The following is an 18,520-nucleotide window of genomic DNA, read 5'->3' as shown; positions in this document are numbered from 1 at the left end:
ATTTGAAATGTAAATGGCTAATTGTAAAATTGTTAAGAACATGACATATTGCCTCTTGCTATAAACTGTTGATTATTTGTGACTTTCATGCTTGGTGTAACTCTACATTGTATTGTTGACCTTAGTAAGTATCAAGTCGACCTCCCGTCTCTACTTCTTCGAGATTAGACGGGATACTTACGGGGTACATATTGTTTATATACTCAAACTACACTTTTGTACTTAATTGTATAGGATCTGAGGTAGGTATATCTGGATATCAGACTGGTGCGCGCCCCTGATTCATAGACCGAGACTTCCATGGTGAGCTGCTCCTTTCCTGCGCCGTTCAACAGCTTGATGGGGTCTTTCTTTACTTTTGCTGTCTATTCTATCCCGGACAGTAGGATAGTATTATTCTTTTGTACATTCTACTAGTTGCCCACTACTTGTGACACTAGGTCTTGGCACACACATTAGTAGACAGTTCTTTTGGGTTGTATAATTATTATTAAATATTGCTTATCATCACATGTTTTAATTGCAAATTAAGAAATGATGTAACCGAATTGGGTAAGTAAAAATAAGAATTTACTAATACTTCCGCGTTGGCTTGCCTGGCAACGGTGTTGGGCGCTATCACGACCCTTAGTGCATTTTGGGTCATGACAACATGGTATCAGAGCACTAGGTTCACGTAGGTCTCACAAGTCATGGGCAAACCTAATAGAGTTTTGTGGATCGGTACGAAGACGTCTGCATTTATCTTCGAGAGGCTATAGGGTGTTAGGAAAACTACTCTTTATTCATTTCCTATCGTGCAGTGATTTTTATGCTAAATTTCCCTCTTCTATTCTCTCACAGATGGAGAGGACACGCACGACTGATGTTCTAGACCCGGGCGGAGCTGCTCCCCCCGTTGCTAGAGGCCAAGGCAGAGGCCAGGGGAGGGCACCGGCCCGAGGTAGGGGACGAGGGCATCCCAGAGTTATTCCAGTAGTACCACTAGCAGATCCTACGGGATATCTATCATCGAGGAGCAGGGCGAGGTGCCCGCAGTTGAGCTCACCCTAACGGACTTCATGACAACACCGAGATTCTAGGAGGTCATGGGCCGTATACTGCGGTTCATGGATTCTATGACTCAGGATGGTTTATTTTGAACAGATCCAGCTACATCACAGGTAGGAGGGAGAGCACAGACCCCTACTACTCAGGCTTATGGTCATGCAGTTGCAGTGTATCAGACTCCGGGTGCATTACCCGCAGATGGGGCTCCGCCAGTTGCTGCCGTGGCACCCCAGCCTAGACCAACTGTGGATGGCGATCTGCAGAAGTTGTTGGATAGGTGGACTAGGCTTCACCCTTCGGTCTTCGGGGGCGAGCGTCATGAGGATGCCCAGGACTTCATAGATAGGTGCAGGGATAGACTGCACAACATGAGGATATTGGAGTTGCATGGTGACTTCACTACTTTTCAGCTTGAGGGCAGGGCCCGTAGGTGGTGACAGTCCTATGTTCTTGGTAGGCCAGCATGTTCTCCTCCCCTCACTTGGGGTCAGTTCGCATAGTTGTTCTTGGATAGGTACATTCCACCCTCTAAGAGGGAAGAGCTACGGTATCAGTTTGAGCGTCTTGAGCAGGGTCAGATGTCTGTGACAGATTATGAGGTGAGGTTTTCTGAGTAGTCTCGCCATGCACTCATGATACTTCCCGCAGATGCAGAGAGAGTGCAGAGATTTGTTGCAGGGTTGCACCCCGGTATTCTATCTGGCATGGCCCGAGAGGTGGAGATGGGTATAGAGTATCAACTAGTGATAGATATTGCTCGCAGGATTGAGGGATATCGCTAGAGGGGTAGAGAGCAGATGCAGCAGGATAAGAGGGATCGATTCTCCGGAGAGTTCAGAGGTGCCCCGGCTAGGGTAGAGGTCAGCCCAGTAGGCCTCTATGTTCAGCATTGTCGCCTACACGAGGTGCTCCAGCGCGTCCTTATTTCAGTGCCATGCCAGAGAGCTCGTATCGCCCGCCAGCTATTCAGGGTTCCTACGGGGGTTATTCAGGTCCCCAGGGCTTTTCTGATTCTTATTTCAATACTATGCCGGAGAGTTCATACCATCCACCGGCTATTCAGGCTTCTTCCAGTGGGTCTACAGGCCATCAGGGTCAGCCATCAAGACAGCAGGCCGCCGCACCGCGGGGTTGTTTCGAGTGCAGAGATCTTGGCCATATAAGGAGGTACTGCCCCAGGCTTCGGGGCAAGGAAGTACAGCAGGGTCAGCAGCCTATGATTTCAGCACCGGCTGCCCCGCCACTTAGAGGTGGAGGGCAAACTGGTAGGGGCCGTCCTAGAGGTAGAGGCCATGCGGGGAGAGGTCAACCAGCTATTGCACAGTCAAGTGGAGGCCAGCCAGCCGTCACTCCAGCCAGATTCTACGCCTTTCCGACCAGGCCAGTTGCATTGGCCTCAGATGCCGTCATCACAGGTATTATCTCCATCGGCGGTAGAGATGCTTTGGTATTATTTGACCCAGGGTCTACTTATTCTTATGTATCATCTTTGTTTGCTTGTTTCCTGGTTATTTCTCCTGAGCCTTTGGGCACTCCTGTTCATGTGTCCACTCTTGTGGGTGATTCTGTGGTTGTGGATCAGATCTACCAGTCCTGTGTGGTCACATTCTGTGGTTTTGAGACTAGTGCGGATCTCCTATTGCTTGATATGATCGACTTTAAGATCATCTTGAGCATGGATTGGTTGTCCCCATATCACGCCATCCTAGATTGCCATGCCAAGATTGTTTCATTAGTGATGCCAGTGTTCCCGAGGTTGGAGTAGAAGGGTTCCACAGTTGATACATCTAGTAGGGTTATTTCTTTCCTGAAGGCTCGACATATGGTCGAGAAGGGATGTTTGGCTTATCTAGCTTATGTTTGGAACACCACCGCAAAGTCGCCGACGATTAATTCAGTTCCGGTGGTTCGAGAGTTCGCCGATGTGTTTCCTTCTGATCTTCCTAGCATGCCACCGGATCGTGATATTGATTTCTGCATTGATTTGGCTCTAGACACCCAGCCTGTATCCATCCTACCATACCGTATGGCTCTGAAGGAGTTGAAGGAGCAACATGAAGAGTTGTTAGCAAAGGGGTTTGTTAGGCCTAGTGTATCACCTTGGGGTGCACCTGTGTTATTTGTGAAGAAGAAGGATGTGGCTACGCGGATATGCATTCATTACCGCCAGTTGAACAAAGTCACTATCAAGAACAAGTATCCGTTGCCCCATATCGATGATTTGTTCAACCAGTTGCAGGGTGCTAGGGTTTTCTCCAAGGTTGACTTGAGGTCAGGGTATCATCAGCTGAAGATTCGGGACTCGGATGTTCCAAAGACTGCATTCCAGACTAGATATGGCCATTATGAGTTCCTAGTGATGTCCTTTGGCTTGACTAATGCCCCAGCCGCATTCATGGACTTGATGAACAGGGTATTCAGGCCTTACATTGATTCATTTGTCGTCGTCTTCATTGACGACATCTTGATATACTACCGTAGCCTGGGGGAGCACGACCAACATTTAAGGGTAGTGCTTCAGACCTTGCGAGAGCAGAAGCTATATGCTAAGTTCTCCAAGTGTGAGTTCTGGCTAGAGTCAGTGGCATTTTTGGGGCATATTGTGTCAGGAGAGGGTATTAAGGTGGACCCCAAGAAGATTGAGGCAGTTCAGAGTTGGCCGCGTCCTACTTCAGTGACCGAGATTAGGAGTTTCCTGGGGTTAGCAGGCTATTACAGACGATTCATGTAGGGTTTTTCATCTATTGCATCACCTCTGACTAGATTGACACAAAAGGGAACTCCTTTCCATTAGTCTGATGATTGTGAGGCGAGCTTTCAGAAGCTCAAGACAACCGTGACTACATCACCAGTTCTTGTGTTGCCTTCCGGTTCAAGGATGTATATGGTATATTGCGACGCTTCGCGCATTGGATTGGGATGTGTATTGATGCAGGAGGGGCGAGTTATTGCCTATGATTCACGCCAGCTGAAGGTTCATGAGAAGAATTATCCTGTGCACGATCTAGAGTTGGTCGCGATCGTTCATGCTCTTAAGATATGGAGGCATTATCTGTGTGGGGTGTCATGTGAGGTTTATACAGATCATCGCAGCTTACAACATTTATTCAAATAGAGGAATCTTAATTTGAGGTAGCGTAGGTGGCTTGAGTTATTGAAGGATTATGATATCACCATTCTTTATCATCCGGGCAAGGCTAATGTGGTCGCGGATGCCTTAAGCAGGAATGCAGAGAGTATGGGTAGCTTGGCATTCATTCCAGCGGAGGAGAGGCCACTAGCTTTGGACATTTAGTCCTTGGCTAACAGACTTGTGAGGTTGGATATTTCAGAGCCCAGCCGAGTTCTTGCGTGTGTGGTTGCTCAGTCTTCATTATTGGGGCAGATTAAGGCCCGGTAGTTCGATGATCCACATTTGGCGGTTCTTAGAGAGACTGTACTTTAGGGAGGTGCCAAGGAGGTTTCTATTGGCGAGGATGGTGTTTTGTGATTCCAGGGTCTAGAGGAGCCATATAGTTCGTGGTATTCCATTCATCCGGGAGCTACGAAGATGTATCGTAACTTGAGGTAGCATTATTGGTAGCGGAGGATGAATAAAGACATAGTAGAATATGTGGCTAAGTGTTTGAATTGTCGGCAGGTCAAGTATGAACACTAGAGGCCGGGTGGCCTACTTCAGCGGATGCCTATACCAGAATGGAAGTGGGAGCGCATCACCATGAATTTTGTAGTTGGGTTGTCGCGAACTTTGTGGAAGTTTGATTCAGTACGAGTCATTGTCGACAGGTTGACCAAGTCGGCCCACTTTATTCCAGTGGCAACTACTTATACAACAGAGAGGTATGCTCAGATTTACATTCGGGAGATAGTCTGGTTGCACGGTGTGCCTGTTTCCATCATATCAGACAGAGGCCCTTAGTTCACTTCCCATTTCTGGAGGGCTGTTCAGAGTGAATTGGGGACCCGTGTAGAGCTCAGCACAACATTCCATCCTTAGACCGAGGGGCAGTCGGAGCGGACAATGCAGATTTTGGAGGACATGCTCAAAGCATGTGCGATTAACTTTGGAGGGTAGTGCGATTAGTTCTTGCCCTTGGTTGAGTTTGCATATAACAACAACTATCAGTCTGGCATAGAGATGGCTCCATTCGAGGCGTTATATGGTCGACGATGTCGTTCTTTTATCGAGTGGTTTGAGCCTGGTGAGGCAAAGTTATACGGTACAGATTTGGTACAGGATGCCTTGAATAAGGTAAAGTTGATTTAGGAGAGGCTTCGCACAGCTCAGTCCAGACAGAAGAGTTACGCGGATCAGAAGGCGCGTGATGTATCATTCACGGTTGGCGAGAAGATTCTCTTGAAAGTCTCGCCAATGAAAGGCATCATGAGGTTTGGGAAGAAGGGCAAGTTGAGCCAAAGGTTTATTGGCCCCTTTGAAGTGTTGAGACGAGTTAGGGAGGTTGCCTATGGGCTTGCCTTACCCCCAGCTTATCGGGAGTTCATCCGGTTTTTCATGTATCGATGCTTCGGAAGTATCATTCTGACTTGTCCCATGTGTTAGACTTCAGTACTATTCAGCTGGATGAGAGTTTGGGTTATAAAGAGGAGCCAGTTGCCATTATAGATAGGCAGGATCGCCATTTGAGATCCAAGAGGATTTCTGCGGTGAGGGTCCAGTTGAGGGGCCAATCAGTTGAGAAGGTGACTTGGGAGTCCGAGGAGGACATGCGGAGTAGATATCCCCATTTATTCAACAACTCAGGTACTTTTCTATGTCCGTTGGAGGACAGACGTTTGTTTAAGAGGTGGAGATTGTAATGACCCGATTGGTTGTTTTGCCTTTTGAATCCCTTCCCTTAAATAAGACTTCCCGCACTTGCTTTAGCTAATTTACGACTTGCGGGGAAGGTTGGTTCGGGATTTGGAAGAGATTGGAGTGAAAATATGCCCATTTGGTTCCTTGGGTTTTCTTAAAAAGGCTAAGTTGACTTGGGTCAACATTTTAAGCAAACAGACCAGGATTCGTAATTGGATGGTCCCGGAGAGTCTGTAGGAAAATATGGGACCTAGGCGTATGCCCGGAATCGAATTCTGAGGTCCTTAGCCTAAGTAATGAATTTTTATTAGAAATTATTAATCTGAAGTTTTAAGGATTTAAAGAAACCAATTAATGATTGATTTCATGGGTATCAGGCTCGTGTGTTGGTTCCGAAGCCCGGTATATGTCCGATAATCATTTAACTATTACGCCCCGCAGTATTATGTCGATATTATGCTCTACAATAATATATCGTGGTGAAGCTACGCTTCGCGGTATTAAGTTACGACGATGTTGCACCCTAAAGTATTGTACGTTGAATTTGTCATAAGGTAATTGACATCAGTCCGAGTAAAAGATTATTTGGAGATCATAAGGATTATGCTATTTCACAAGTGATGAGTAAATTCGTGAAGATGAGAGGGGAAGCAAGCCAAATAAAATGAATTTTTCATCCAACTTTGGCATATTGGGATAAAATATGGGTCGAGCGTTAATAACCGATACTTACGGACTAGTACCATACAAGGTACCGCATGACTGATAGTAGGGTGTATAAATTGTATCAAAAAAAATAAGTAGAATTTTAAGTAATTTGAGTCAATTCTTAATTATATGGGTCATTGGTTAATTACCAAGTAGCGGAATATTACCTAATTAATTAATTAATTAATTAATACATTGTTGGATAGGAACCAACCACCCCATAACGTGGCAGAAATGTTGATATCTGTTTGATAACAAAGGAAAACACGTAGTACTTAAGAAACCATTTGTCGCCTAATCCGCGCACCTATCCACAAAAAAGGTTACTTGTCCCCCCCCCCCCAAAAAAAAGATTGAAGTTCTTGTTACAAAGACTACACCATAGAGAGAGAGCGGGTACAAGTGATTTAAGGTGGAGATTCCATGGAAAAATGACTTGTATTGCAATAATAAAATCCATTCGTGAGTTATTAGAGTGTCAAACAATTACATGAGTATTTAAGTGTTGAAAAATCTTCAATTGCATGTCTAAATGAAGTACTCTGTATTATTAGATGTAGCTTCCAAAGAAACTCCGATACAAAGAGAAATAAGGGGCATAGTTCAAGGAAACAAGCGACTCAGTGGGTTAAGAAAGAAATAGTAATACAGCATGACATGAAATTTGTATTATTTTATAAGAATAGATGAAAGGAAAGAAAAGTGTCATTTTTATGTGATTGTTTAACGATTTGTTTACACGATCACTTAGCATATCAATATCAAGAAGGGTTAAGTTGTGGTATAATTTGGGAAAACAAGGAAGTTGGCAAATAGGTTGGGGCCATCTACTGTTTATTATGCAAACAGTGTCACGATTTGTCTCACTTGGTATTTTCTTCGATATCTTTCTCAAGAGAATCAGGTCAGGTATGTTAAGGTTAAGCTCTTCTTTTATTTAGCATGATCTCGTCATTACATTCATATCCCGGAATTTACATATATTTTGCTAGTCTCGCAAATTGCGTATATTTTTCTAGTATTGTAAGTTATAATATTCTCCTTATCGGGATTTCATATTCAATTGAGTATTTCCTTCTTCCAGTCAAGAGAGCAGAGAAGTTACATATATATAGTATTAAAAGTATTTTCATTACCATCGAGCTATAATCAATGGGCAGGCCCCTATTGGGCAACCTTTGATCAGATGGTAAGTTGTATGACGATCCTACTGTGGCCGAGCACTTATAAGCGAGCCAAGTTGGTCGAGATACTGAGCCTAGTATGGTCGAGCGCTTATGAGCGAGCCTACTACGACAGAGCATATATATATATGTATACCGAGCCTTATAGGGCCAGACAACTATTTTACTTACTATATTGAGAGAGTTGAGTCAGTATCAGCAGGTAAGCTTATCTTCAGATTATCTTTGACTTCCAGCTACTTGCAGTTATTATATTATCAGTTCAGTTTCAGCTTTCAGTATATTGCTTTACATACTCAGTACATTATTTCGTACTGACGTCCCTTTTCTAGGGGCACTGCATTTCATGCGTGCAGGTTCAGACAGACAGACAGGTAGACTTCCTCATCAAGTGTTTTTCGAGTTCATCTTGATCGGTAAGCTCCATGCCTTTCGGAGTTGCCGGGTCTAGAGCTTTATGTATATCTTGTGTATATATGTATATATGTTATGAATAGGTCAGGGAGTTGTCCCAATCACAGTATGTCCATCAGTAGAGGCTTGTAGACATATCCTGTCAGTTAGTGTAGTATGTTGGGCTTTGAGGCCATGTATGTATATTTGGTTGGTTTGTCAGCTGTAATAATTATGACGGCCTTCTTGGCCCAGTTTTATATTGACATTTAGTTAGCATTCACAGTCGTCTTACAATGTGGCCCATGGCCAAAGTATGACATCATATGTTCAGAGCCCCTTAGTTGCAAGTTGGTACACAAGGATAGGTGAGGCACTGGGTGTCGGTTTCACCCCCAAGTTCGGGGCGTGACAAAGTGGTATTAGAACAGTTCTGTCCTAGAGAGTCTACAAGCCGTGTCTAGTAGAGTCTTGTTTATGGGTGTGTCGTGCACCACACTTATAACCAGGAGGCTACAGGGCATTTAGGATTGCCACTCTTTCTTCTTACTCTAGATCGTGTGGTAGAGCTCACTTTTAAGAATTCAAGTTTCAAAATTCTATTTTATTCATAATAAGATGATTCCTACATCCGGAAAGAAGGTTGGAAAGAGAGATAGTTGTGGAAGAGCTGAGTAAAAGGAATTGGATTTTTGTATGATGCCTACGATTAGTAAATATGAGGTCTTTAGCAGATCGTGGGTGTACTTAAAGGTGTAAGCTTCCTGATAAGAAGCCTTAAGGCAAGAATGCCTATCCAACTTTATGGTGAATGACAATGAGATATTAAGAAGATAAGCACAAGTTTCAGCAAGTAAAAGGAACAAGGTGAAAAAGGGTACGAGGTACGCAGTTAATGAAGGTTAACAACGGTTATAATTGAGGCAGATGAACATAAGCTTTTTGAGTTATATTCAAATGTAATAGAGGTATATACAATTGGCTGCACCCATTCCAGATATGCCCTATGGGGGTTAATAGAAAATAGTATAAGAAGATATGATGGATGAATTGTTTGTGTTAGTTGACATTTTCGAAGGATATGGCAAACGTGCTAATAGATCTCTTTATGAGACACCTAGATGGTGCACTCTAAAATAGTGCAGCCAGATATAAGTACTATAAAAACATGCACTATAAGCCTTGAAGGGATAAATATTAACTTAGTGTGGCTCACGTCCCTAGTAAAGCAAGAACGTTAAGCAACTTGAAAAGCCACTGGATGAAGCAAAGGAAAGCTAAAAGCGAAAGAATGTCGTATTGAAGTCTTCACAAGAAAAGGGATATGCAGAAATATTAGCAGAGTAATGAGAAGAGAGTTAAGGAAGCATTATGAATAAGGTGTGAAACATGGATGAAAATGGTAGAGTGTTACAGAACCTATAGTCAAATGAAGAAAGAGACGAAAGGTGATGGGCCTTAAGACAACAAAAGAGTATAGGCCATAAGGTTGTATCCTCATTTCGAGAAATAAGTTTGTGACTCCAACGCAACTACCAGAAGGGAGAGTTAATCCCCAAAGTAATAGAAATCAGTATGGGCTAGTAAACAAGATAAACTAAATATGAATTAGGGACTGAATGATTGGAAAGTAATCAGTATCATGGGAATTTCAGATTTTGTTCCAACGGTAATAGAATGGACCACAAAAGAAAATTCATGATGAATTCAGAGAATGGTCATTCAGGGAGACGTTTCCTTAAAGCAAGCAATGTGAGCAAAGTTAAGCTTAAGAGACTGTATGTGCCAGTTACGCTAAGTGTCACCCTCGAGAGTAAGGAAATTTGTCATCATTGGTACAGATGGATTGCTGCAAGGCGAGTAAGGATCATTGATGTTGAGAAACGACGCCAAAGATGAAGAGGTAAAACATCTATAGGTAGATCCTCGTGGCTTCAGTTTTTAGTACACCCCTAAAGGGGGGAATATGGAGTGATGTGGCATTAAGTCAAAATTAAGTAGTTCTAGTGACTATGGAATGGTAAAGGAAGAATGTGATAAATGAAAGAGGAATAAGATGTCACTTATCCAAATCTTACAGATACGCTACGATTCAAGAATATTGTGCAAGCAGGACGTCAAGGAGAGGAAGTAAAGGTTCCTGCCTGAGCTGTTATTAACAAATAAGGAGCCAGTGCGAGACGTAAGTTAAGACAAAGGAAATAACCCAAGAAAGATTACGAGGAATATTGATATGAGAATGGGCCAACGAGTAGTTAGTAATTGGTCAGAAAGATCCCAGTTATGGCTAAACAGAAAGTTACAGACGAGTCATCAGCTTGTGTAAGATAAACATAGTAGAACCCAACATGGAGAATTCAGCCTCGAGAATATCATTATAATACTTGAGATATATTCATATAGGAGTTGGGGAAGTTAAAAAGGTACTGTATGATTGTTACGGAAATAAAAGAGAGTGCCACTAGGAAAACAGTCAAAATATCAGTCCAGAAGCAACCCCATAAGCACAAGGGCATGAAGGTAAGTAATTACGGATAAGAATAGGCAAGGAAGGACATCAGAAGGTCCGTCAAGTATACAATGTAATAAGCTCACATCTTTACAAGAGTCAAGAGTCCTCCCTAAGTACCACAATGGAAGACTATTTGAGGAAATAAGGAAGAAGGCTTCAACCAAAGCACAACGACCTAAAGAGGAAATGGTCGTGTAACAACAGTCTCACAACAACATTGGAAGCACTTCAAAGGAAAGTGGAACCTACCGTAGCTAATGAACGAGAAGTAAAATTAAAAGTAATATTCGAGATCATATGAGTTGTATGAAAACTCTGGCAAGTGTGGGCACTAAGATAAGCTAAGTATGGATGCAACAAGGGGCAGAAAGACCAGGAAAAGTAATTGCACACGTTTAAAGAAAGCTGAGATGGAACAAAGGGGATTATTCGATTAATGATCCAGAGTTAGTACGTTATGGATACACTCAAGAATTTGGAGCATTATACAGATAGCATATTTGTTGATAATCATACAACCATAGAAGACTCCGATATAAGTTAAAAGTAAGAATTGAACCCAGGGCATAGATAAATGATTGAATTGTTAGAAGATTGTACCATGGATATTCCATAACGCCCATGAAAGGCTAAGGTAATAACTGATACCATGAGCCACAGATCGGAAGATAGCTTAAGCTTACGTAAATGATGATTAGAAGGAAGAGGAAACTAAAGAATTACATCACCCAGGTAAATTAGGAGTCTGATTATTGGACCTAGAAAAATTATAGAAGTTGTGCTTAAGAACATGACAGAATCACTCTTAATATCAAATGTTCAAGAGAAATAATACAACAACCATAATATATAATGGATCTACAAGGAAGCCAGTTAGAAGAAGTACCGGCCTCATAAGAAGTCAGTACGAAGCTCCCACCAGATTGTGTATGTACTAGAGGTGCGAGTATTATAATAGAGATTCAAGTTATGGACGTGAATTACATATAGGTGGAAGGGAGGTCACGAAAGAGATAGAATATACGATGCGAGATTTTAAGGTAAGTGAGGTGAAGGTGAACAACGTACGAGATACTCAAAGGCAGAAGATCGTGAATAATCCATACTTCAAATAGAAGGCTATAAGCACGGGGATCCTATAACCGAGAATGATAGCGGCATCGTCGACAACATATCTTCCTGCCAATGGTTTCTAAGTACTGAGAGGTCTAGTTAAGAGAGTAGAGAAAAGTTGGAGACGATGTGACGTCTCTCTTGACATTGCAGAATAACATAAGGGAATCTATGGTGCAAGCAAGTTGAAAGATGTTTATAAATGGATATGTATAGGTCGCCCAAGCTGGAATAAGCAACGAGAGTAAGCTAGGATTTGGTAGCAGACCTTAGCAACAATAAATTAAAGTAAGAGTTATGGCAGTAAATTCATACGGATGGCTAAACGAACCTATACGATGAGATATAACAATATTCGTGAATTCAACAAAGTATCGATCAAAGGACTTCAGCACACCTATAGAGGCCCAAAGAGGCATCCTATTAAGCCTTGTATATACAAAGTAAGGCCTAAGTTATGAAAATGATAAGTGCATCAGTCAACATTCGAGGACGAATGTTCCAAAGGGGGGAATAGTGTTACACCCCACAGTATTACGTCGATGTTATGCTCTACAGTAATATATTGCGGTGAAGCTACTCTTCGCGGTATTAAGTTACGATGATGTTGCACCCTAAAGTATTGTACATTGAACTTGTCATAAGGTAATTGACATCAGTCCTAGTAAAAGATTATTTGGAGATCATAAAGATTATGCTATTTCACAAGTGATGAGTAAATTCGTGAAGATGAGAGGGGAAGCAAGCCAAATAAAATGAATTTTTCATCCAACTTTGGCATATTGGGATAAAATATGGGTCGAGCGTTAATAACCGATATTTACGGACTAGTACCATACAAGGTACCACATGACTATGATAGTAGGGTGTATAAATTGTCTAAAAAAAATAAGTAGAATTTTAAGTAATTTGAGTCAATTCTTAATTATACGGGTAATTGGTTAATTACTAGGTAGCGGGATATTACCTAATTAATTAATACATTGTTGGATAAGAACCAACCACCCCATAATGTGGTAGAAATGTTGATATCTGTTTGATAACAAAGGGAAACACGTAGTACTTAAGAAACCATTTGTCTCCTAATCTGCGCACCTATCCACAAAAAAAGGTTACTTGTTCCCCCCCCCCCCCAAAAAAAAAGACTGAATTTCTTTTTACAAAGACTACACCATAGAGAGAGAGAGCACGTACAAGTGATTGAAGGTGGAGATTCCATGGAAAAATGACTTGTATTGCAATAATAAAATCCATTCATGAATTATTAGAGTGTCAAACAATTACATGAGTATTTAAGTGTTGAAAAATCTTCAATTGCATGTCTAAATAAAGTACTCTGTGTTATTAGATGTAGCTTCCAAAGAAACTCCGATACAAAGAGAAATAAGGGACATAGTTCAAGGAAACAAGCGACTCAGTGGGTTAAGAAAGAAATAGTAATACAATATGACATGAAATTTGTTTTTTTATAAGAATAGATGAAAGGAAAGAAAAATGTCATTTTTATGTAATTGTTTAATGATTTGTTTACACAATCACTTAGCATAGCAATATCAAGAAGGATTAAGTCGTGGTATAATTTGGGAAATCAAGGAAGTTGGCAGATAGGTTGGGGCCATCTACTGTTTATTGTGCAAACAATGTCACGATTTATCTCACTTGGTATTTTCTTCGATATCTTTCTCAAGAGAATCAGTTCAGGTATGTTAAGGCTAAGCTCTTCTTTCATGTGGCATGATCTCGTCATTACATTCATATCCCGGAATTTACATATATTTTGCTAGTCTCGCAAATTGCGTATATTTTCCTAGTGTTGAAAGTTATAATATTCTCCTTATCAGGATTTCATATTCAATTGAGTATTTCCTTCTTCCAGTCAAGAGAGTAGAAAAGTTACATATATACAGTATTAAAAGTATTTTCATTACCATTGAGCTATAATTGATGGGCAGGCCCCTATTGGGCAACCTCTTATCAGATGGTAAGTTATATGACGATCCTACTGTGGCCGAACGCTTATAAGCGAGCCTAGTTGATCGAGATACAGAGCCTAGTATGGCCGAGCGGTTATGAGTGAGCCTACTACGGCAAAGCAGATATATATATGTATATCGAGTCTTATAGGGCTGGACAACTATTTTACTTACTATATTGAGAGAGTTGAGTCAGTATCAGCAGATAAGCTTATCTTTAGATTATCTTTGACTTCCAGCTACTTGCAGTTATTATATTATCAGTTCAGTTTCAGCTTTCAGTATACTGCCTTACATACTCAGTACATTATTTTGTACTGACGTCCCTTTTTTGGGGGCGCTGCATTTCATGCGTGCAGGTTTAGACAGACAGATGGGTAGACTTCCGCATCAAGTGTTTCCGAGTTCAGCTTGATCGATAAGCTCCATGCCTTTCGGAGTTGCCGGGTCTAGAGCTTTATGTATATCTTATGTACATATGTATATATGTTATGAATAGGTCAGGGAGTTGTCCCGATCACAATATGTCCATCAGTAGAGACTTGTAGACATATCCTGTCAGTTAGTGTAGTATGTTGGGCTTCCAAGCCTTGTATGTATATTTGGTTGGTTTGTCAGCTGTAATAATTATGACGGCCTTGTCGGCCCAGTTTTATATTGACATTTAGTCAGCATTCGCAGTCGTCTTACAATGTGGCCCATGGCCAAAGTATGACATCATATGTTCAGACCCCTTAGTTGCAAGTTGGCACACAAGGATAGATGAGGCATTGGGTGTCAGTTTCACCCCCCAAGTTCAGGGCGTGACATTAACACTTGCCCGTAAAATTTAGTGTCAATCCGAGTAGTTTAAGGGTGTTTAGGCCCGTTGGAGGAAAACTAAGATCTTGAAGTTTATAAGTTTGATTCCTTTGGTGTTAGGGAGTGATTCTTAGATTTAGCATTGTTTTAGGTGTTCCGAAGGTTCGAGAAGGTCCATTTCATGATTTCAGACTTGTCGGTATGTTCGAGCGGGGCCTGGAAGCCCTGAGCGTCAATCGGATGAGGCTCGAGTGAAGTGGAAATTTTTGAGAAGTGCTGAAGCTGCTGCTTCTGTCATAATCGCACCTGCGATTGGTGGACCGCAGGTGCAAAACCGCAGATGGGGTTCATCTATCACAGATGCGGCCCAGGGAAGGCAAGGCCAAATCGCAGAAGCGGCCCTGGACTCGTAGAAACGGCTCAGCAGAAGTGGACCCAGGACCGCAAAAGCGGTCCCAACCCTTTTTGCCCATTTCGCAGATGCAGGACCGCAAATGTGGAAATCGCTGAGGCAGTGAGATCATTTATTACGGGTTGTAAGTCCATTTTTGCCATATTTCACTCCTCCATTGGGCAATTTTAGAGCTTTGAGAGAAGACCTTCACCTAGAATCTTGAGGTAAGCGTGTTCTACGTATTTCTAGTTTAATATTTATGTCTTAGGTAGATTAAACACTAGTATTAAGGTGAAATCATGGGGTTAGAGCAAAAACCTTGGGTTTAATAAATGTTAGATTTAACCACAAAATTTGTTATGGAATAAATTAGAAACCGTATATTATTGATCCTTAGGTTATAGAGAACAACTTCCTTTGAAAAATTTCGGAATCCGGGCATGTGGGCCCGAGGTCGAATTTTAGGAAACTTGTGTTAAGGGTTGGAAAATTGCTTAAATAGATAGAATACGATCTTGTGAGTCGATATTGACTAGGTCCTATCTTATTTAACTAGTTTGGGATCTTTCGGCTCCAGATTGAGGGCTTGGACTCGTTCTTGGTATTGAAAGTACACTTTGGAGCGAGGTAAGTCTCCTTTCTAACCTTGTAAGAGGGAATTGTCCCCATAGGTGTAATAATTGAGTAATTTGCTACTAAATGCGGGGGCTACGTACGCATGAGGTGACGAGAGTCCGTGCGTAGCTACTATGATGTTAATATTCCAGGTAGCCTAGGACCCACATCATGCTATATTTGTGAACATCTCTATATTTTCTTGCTAATGTGATCACTTATAATATGCTAGAGGCTTGGAAAGGGATATAAGTGAGCATATATACTTGTTGAACCCTTGTATGAATTTATTTGAATATAAATGCGCCTTCGTGTGTTTCCTTGATATTATTTGATATTTGTGGATCGGGCCGATTGCCTCGGTATAAATAAATGCATCTATGGTTCGCGCCATTCGACCCTCTGGCAGTGCACATTTTATTTTCTGTTGGATCGGGCCGTCGATCTCAGCATAGTGTGCGCATGATATCTATGTGAAATCTTATCCATGACTTGACCGGCTAAATATTTGAAATGTAAATGACTAATTGTAAAATTATTAAGAACATGACATATTGCCTCTTGCTATAAACTGTTGATTATTTGTGACTTCTATGTTTAGTGTAGCTCTACATTGTATTATTGGCCTTAGTAAGTATCAAGTCGACCTCTCATCTCTACTTCTTCGAGATTAGACGGGATACTTACGGGGTACATATTGTTTATGTACTCATACTATACTTCTATACTTAATTGTATAGGATCTGAGGCAGGTATATCTGGCTATCAGATTGGTGCGTGCCCCTGATTCATAGACCGAGATTTCCATGGTGAGCTGCTCCCTTACTGCTCCATTCAGCAGCTTGATGGGGTCTTTCTTTACTTTTGCTGTCTATTCTATCCCGGACAGTAGGATAGTATTATTCTTTTGTACATTCTACTAGTTGCCCACTACTTGTGACACCAGGTCTTGGCACACATATTAGTAGACAGTTCTTTTGAGTTATATAATTATTATTAAATATTGCTTATCATCACATGTTTTAATTGCAAATTAAGAAATGATGTAATAAAATTAGGTAAGTAAAAATAAGAATTTACTAATACTTCCGCGTTGGCTTGCCTGACAATGGTGTTGGGCGCCATCACGACCCTTACTGGATTTTGGGTCGTGACATCTTTGGGGTTAAGCTAGATACTTACTGGGTACGTGTTAATTTACATACTCATACTACACTTCTGCACTTATTGTGCAGGTTTACATTTCTGGTGGTTTCTTGGGCGCGGATGCGCAGCTATTGCAGGGACTTTGTGGTGAGCTGAATTCTATGCCATGATCTGCAACATACAAAGTCTCCATTAGAGTTATTTATATTTTTCTGCCTAACTTGTATTCCCGACAGATATTGTCTTTTTATCGTACTCATTAATAGATGCTTATGCACTTGTAGCACTGGGTTTTGGGGGTTTCTATTGGATGTTTAGTGTGATGGTTCACATAATTTTTATCATTTCACCCTGAAAATTCTATTTTGTACTACTTAGTTAATGAGACACTACAATATTTTAGGCCTTTGACTACCCCAAAAAAGTGTGGCCTAAACTAGCAAAAAGTGTGGCCATTGGTCAAAGGCAACGCTTTTCGACTTTAGGCGACGCTTTTCTGGGGGTGGCCAAAAGAAGCGTATCCTTTGACCTAAGGGCACGCTTCTCAAATGTTGCCTTACAAGCCACACTTAAAAGTGTGGCCTATTAGTCAACAAAGACAACGCTTGTTACACCCCATATGGCAACACTTTTATACCCTACAGCTACACACAAAAAGTGTAGCCTTTGTTACCTTTTAGGCCACACTTGTTAATCGTGGCTTTTAAAAGAACACTTAGAACGTATGATTTTTGCTTATATACATGGTAGACGTACAGACATATGGCCACACTTTTAAAGCGTGGCAATTTTGGCTAGGCTATATAATTTATTTTCTAATTTTAAAAAATTTACATTTTACATATATTATGTAATTACAACTATTTCAAGCACATGCATTATTATCATATATCTTGATGATATAAAGAACTAAATTAGATAAATACCAAAAATAATAATTCAAATGAATACACATACTAATAAAATAATATGTCAAAATACCCATTAACAATAAACTTTTAAAAAGTGAGTATATTCATATAGTATCATGAATATTAGACATCTCAATTATCCAAAAGTTCTTCGCATTCACATTAAGATCAAATTGACTTTCCGCCATCATTTCCAATTGCATCACCCACTTTCTCCTACACATAAAAAGAAATTTATAATTAGATAGAAACTAAACTTTGATTGTTCGTCAAGAAGAACAAAGACTATGATAACATATAGTAGCACCATGTTTTGCATATTTTTCAGTCACATATAAATAAAAATTGAATAATGAGTACAATAAACAAGATATAGTAGTCCCATTTCACTCACCTAAACACTAACCCCACAAGTACTGATGCAAGAAGTAATTTAAGAATGAAACAGAACGAATGAACAAGTCAATGTTTATCCTTACCAGTTTCTTGTAACTTCGATCATTATGTGTACACGAGTGGAGGCTTGAATAAAACAAATGGAATCAAGTTTATTCTGAGTAGCTTTGTGGCCATGAACGTTGCATATATCTCTTTCTTTCATCCAAAAGGAATCAAAGCATGTTAATCTTAACAAGAAATAGAAGCTTGGTGTAAGTCACTATGATTCCAAATCCCCACCAAAAAGTTCGTTTTTCAATTCCTCTTTATTTTGAAAGATTTTACTATTATAATATAGAACAAACGATATTTCTCAAAACTGTGTTCTCACCAACAAAAAACACAGCATAAAAAAATTGCCAATACAACTCCAAACAACCACCAAAATTGCTGCTCAACTCCAGCAAAAAAGTCGACTAAAATACAGCCTAAACATCCATGAAAACTGGCCACAAACTCTAGCGAA

General features: G+C 40.8%; 1 protein-coding gene across 1 annotated transcript; it reads left to right on the top strand.

The window, feature by feature from the left end:
* Positions 1-1,984: 1,984 nt before the first annotated feature.
* LOC138871579 (uncharacterized) lies at positions 1,985-16,875 on the top strand. The gene is made up of 3 exons (XM_070149464.1): positions 1,985-2,587; positions 2,864-3,406; positions 16,795-16,875. The coding sequence occupies exons 1-3, from the start codon at positions 1,985-1,987 to the stop codon at positions 16,873-16,875; spliced, it is 1,227 nt and encodes a 408-aa protein (XP_070005565.1).
* Positions 16,876-18,520: the final 1,645 nt, after the last annotated feature.

This window comes from Nicotiana sylvestris, chromosome 6 (genome assembly GCF_000393655.2).
Source record: "Nicotiana sylvestris chromosome 6, ASM39365v2, whole genome shotgun sequence".
NCBI classification, from domain to species: Eukaryota; Viridiplantae; Streptophyta; class Magnoliopsida; order Solanales; family Solanaceae; genus Nicotiana; species Nicotiana sylvestris.
Note: the sequence above shows the minus strand (reverse complement) of the source record. Positions and strands in the feature narration are given on the sequence as shown.

Bases quoted from the DNA above. Each gene is read 5' to 3' on its own strand.
- LOC138871579 (XM_070149464.1), top strand. From the start codon at position 1,985: ATGCCAGAGAGCTCGTATCGCCCGCCAGCTATTCAGGGTTCCTACGGG. The intron at 2,588-2,863 runs GTTCATGTGTCC...TCTTTCCTGAAG, and splicing joins CTGAGCCTTTGGGCACTCCT to GCTCGACATATGGTCGAGAA. The intron at 3,407-16,794 runs GTGATGTCCTTT...CTTATTGTGCAG, and splicing joins ATGGCCATTATGAGTTCCTA to GTTTACATTTCTGGTGGTTT.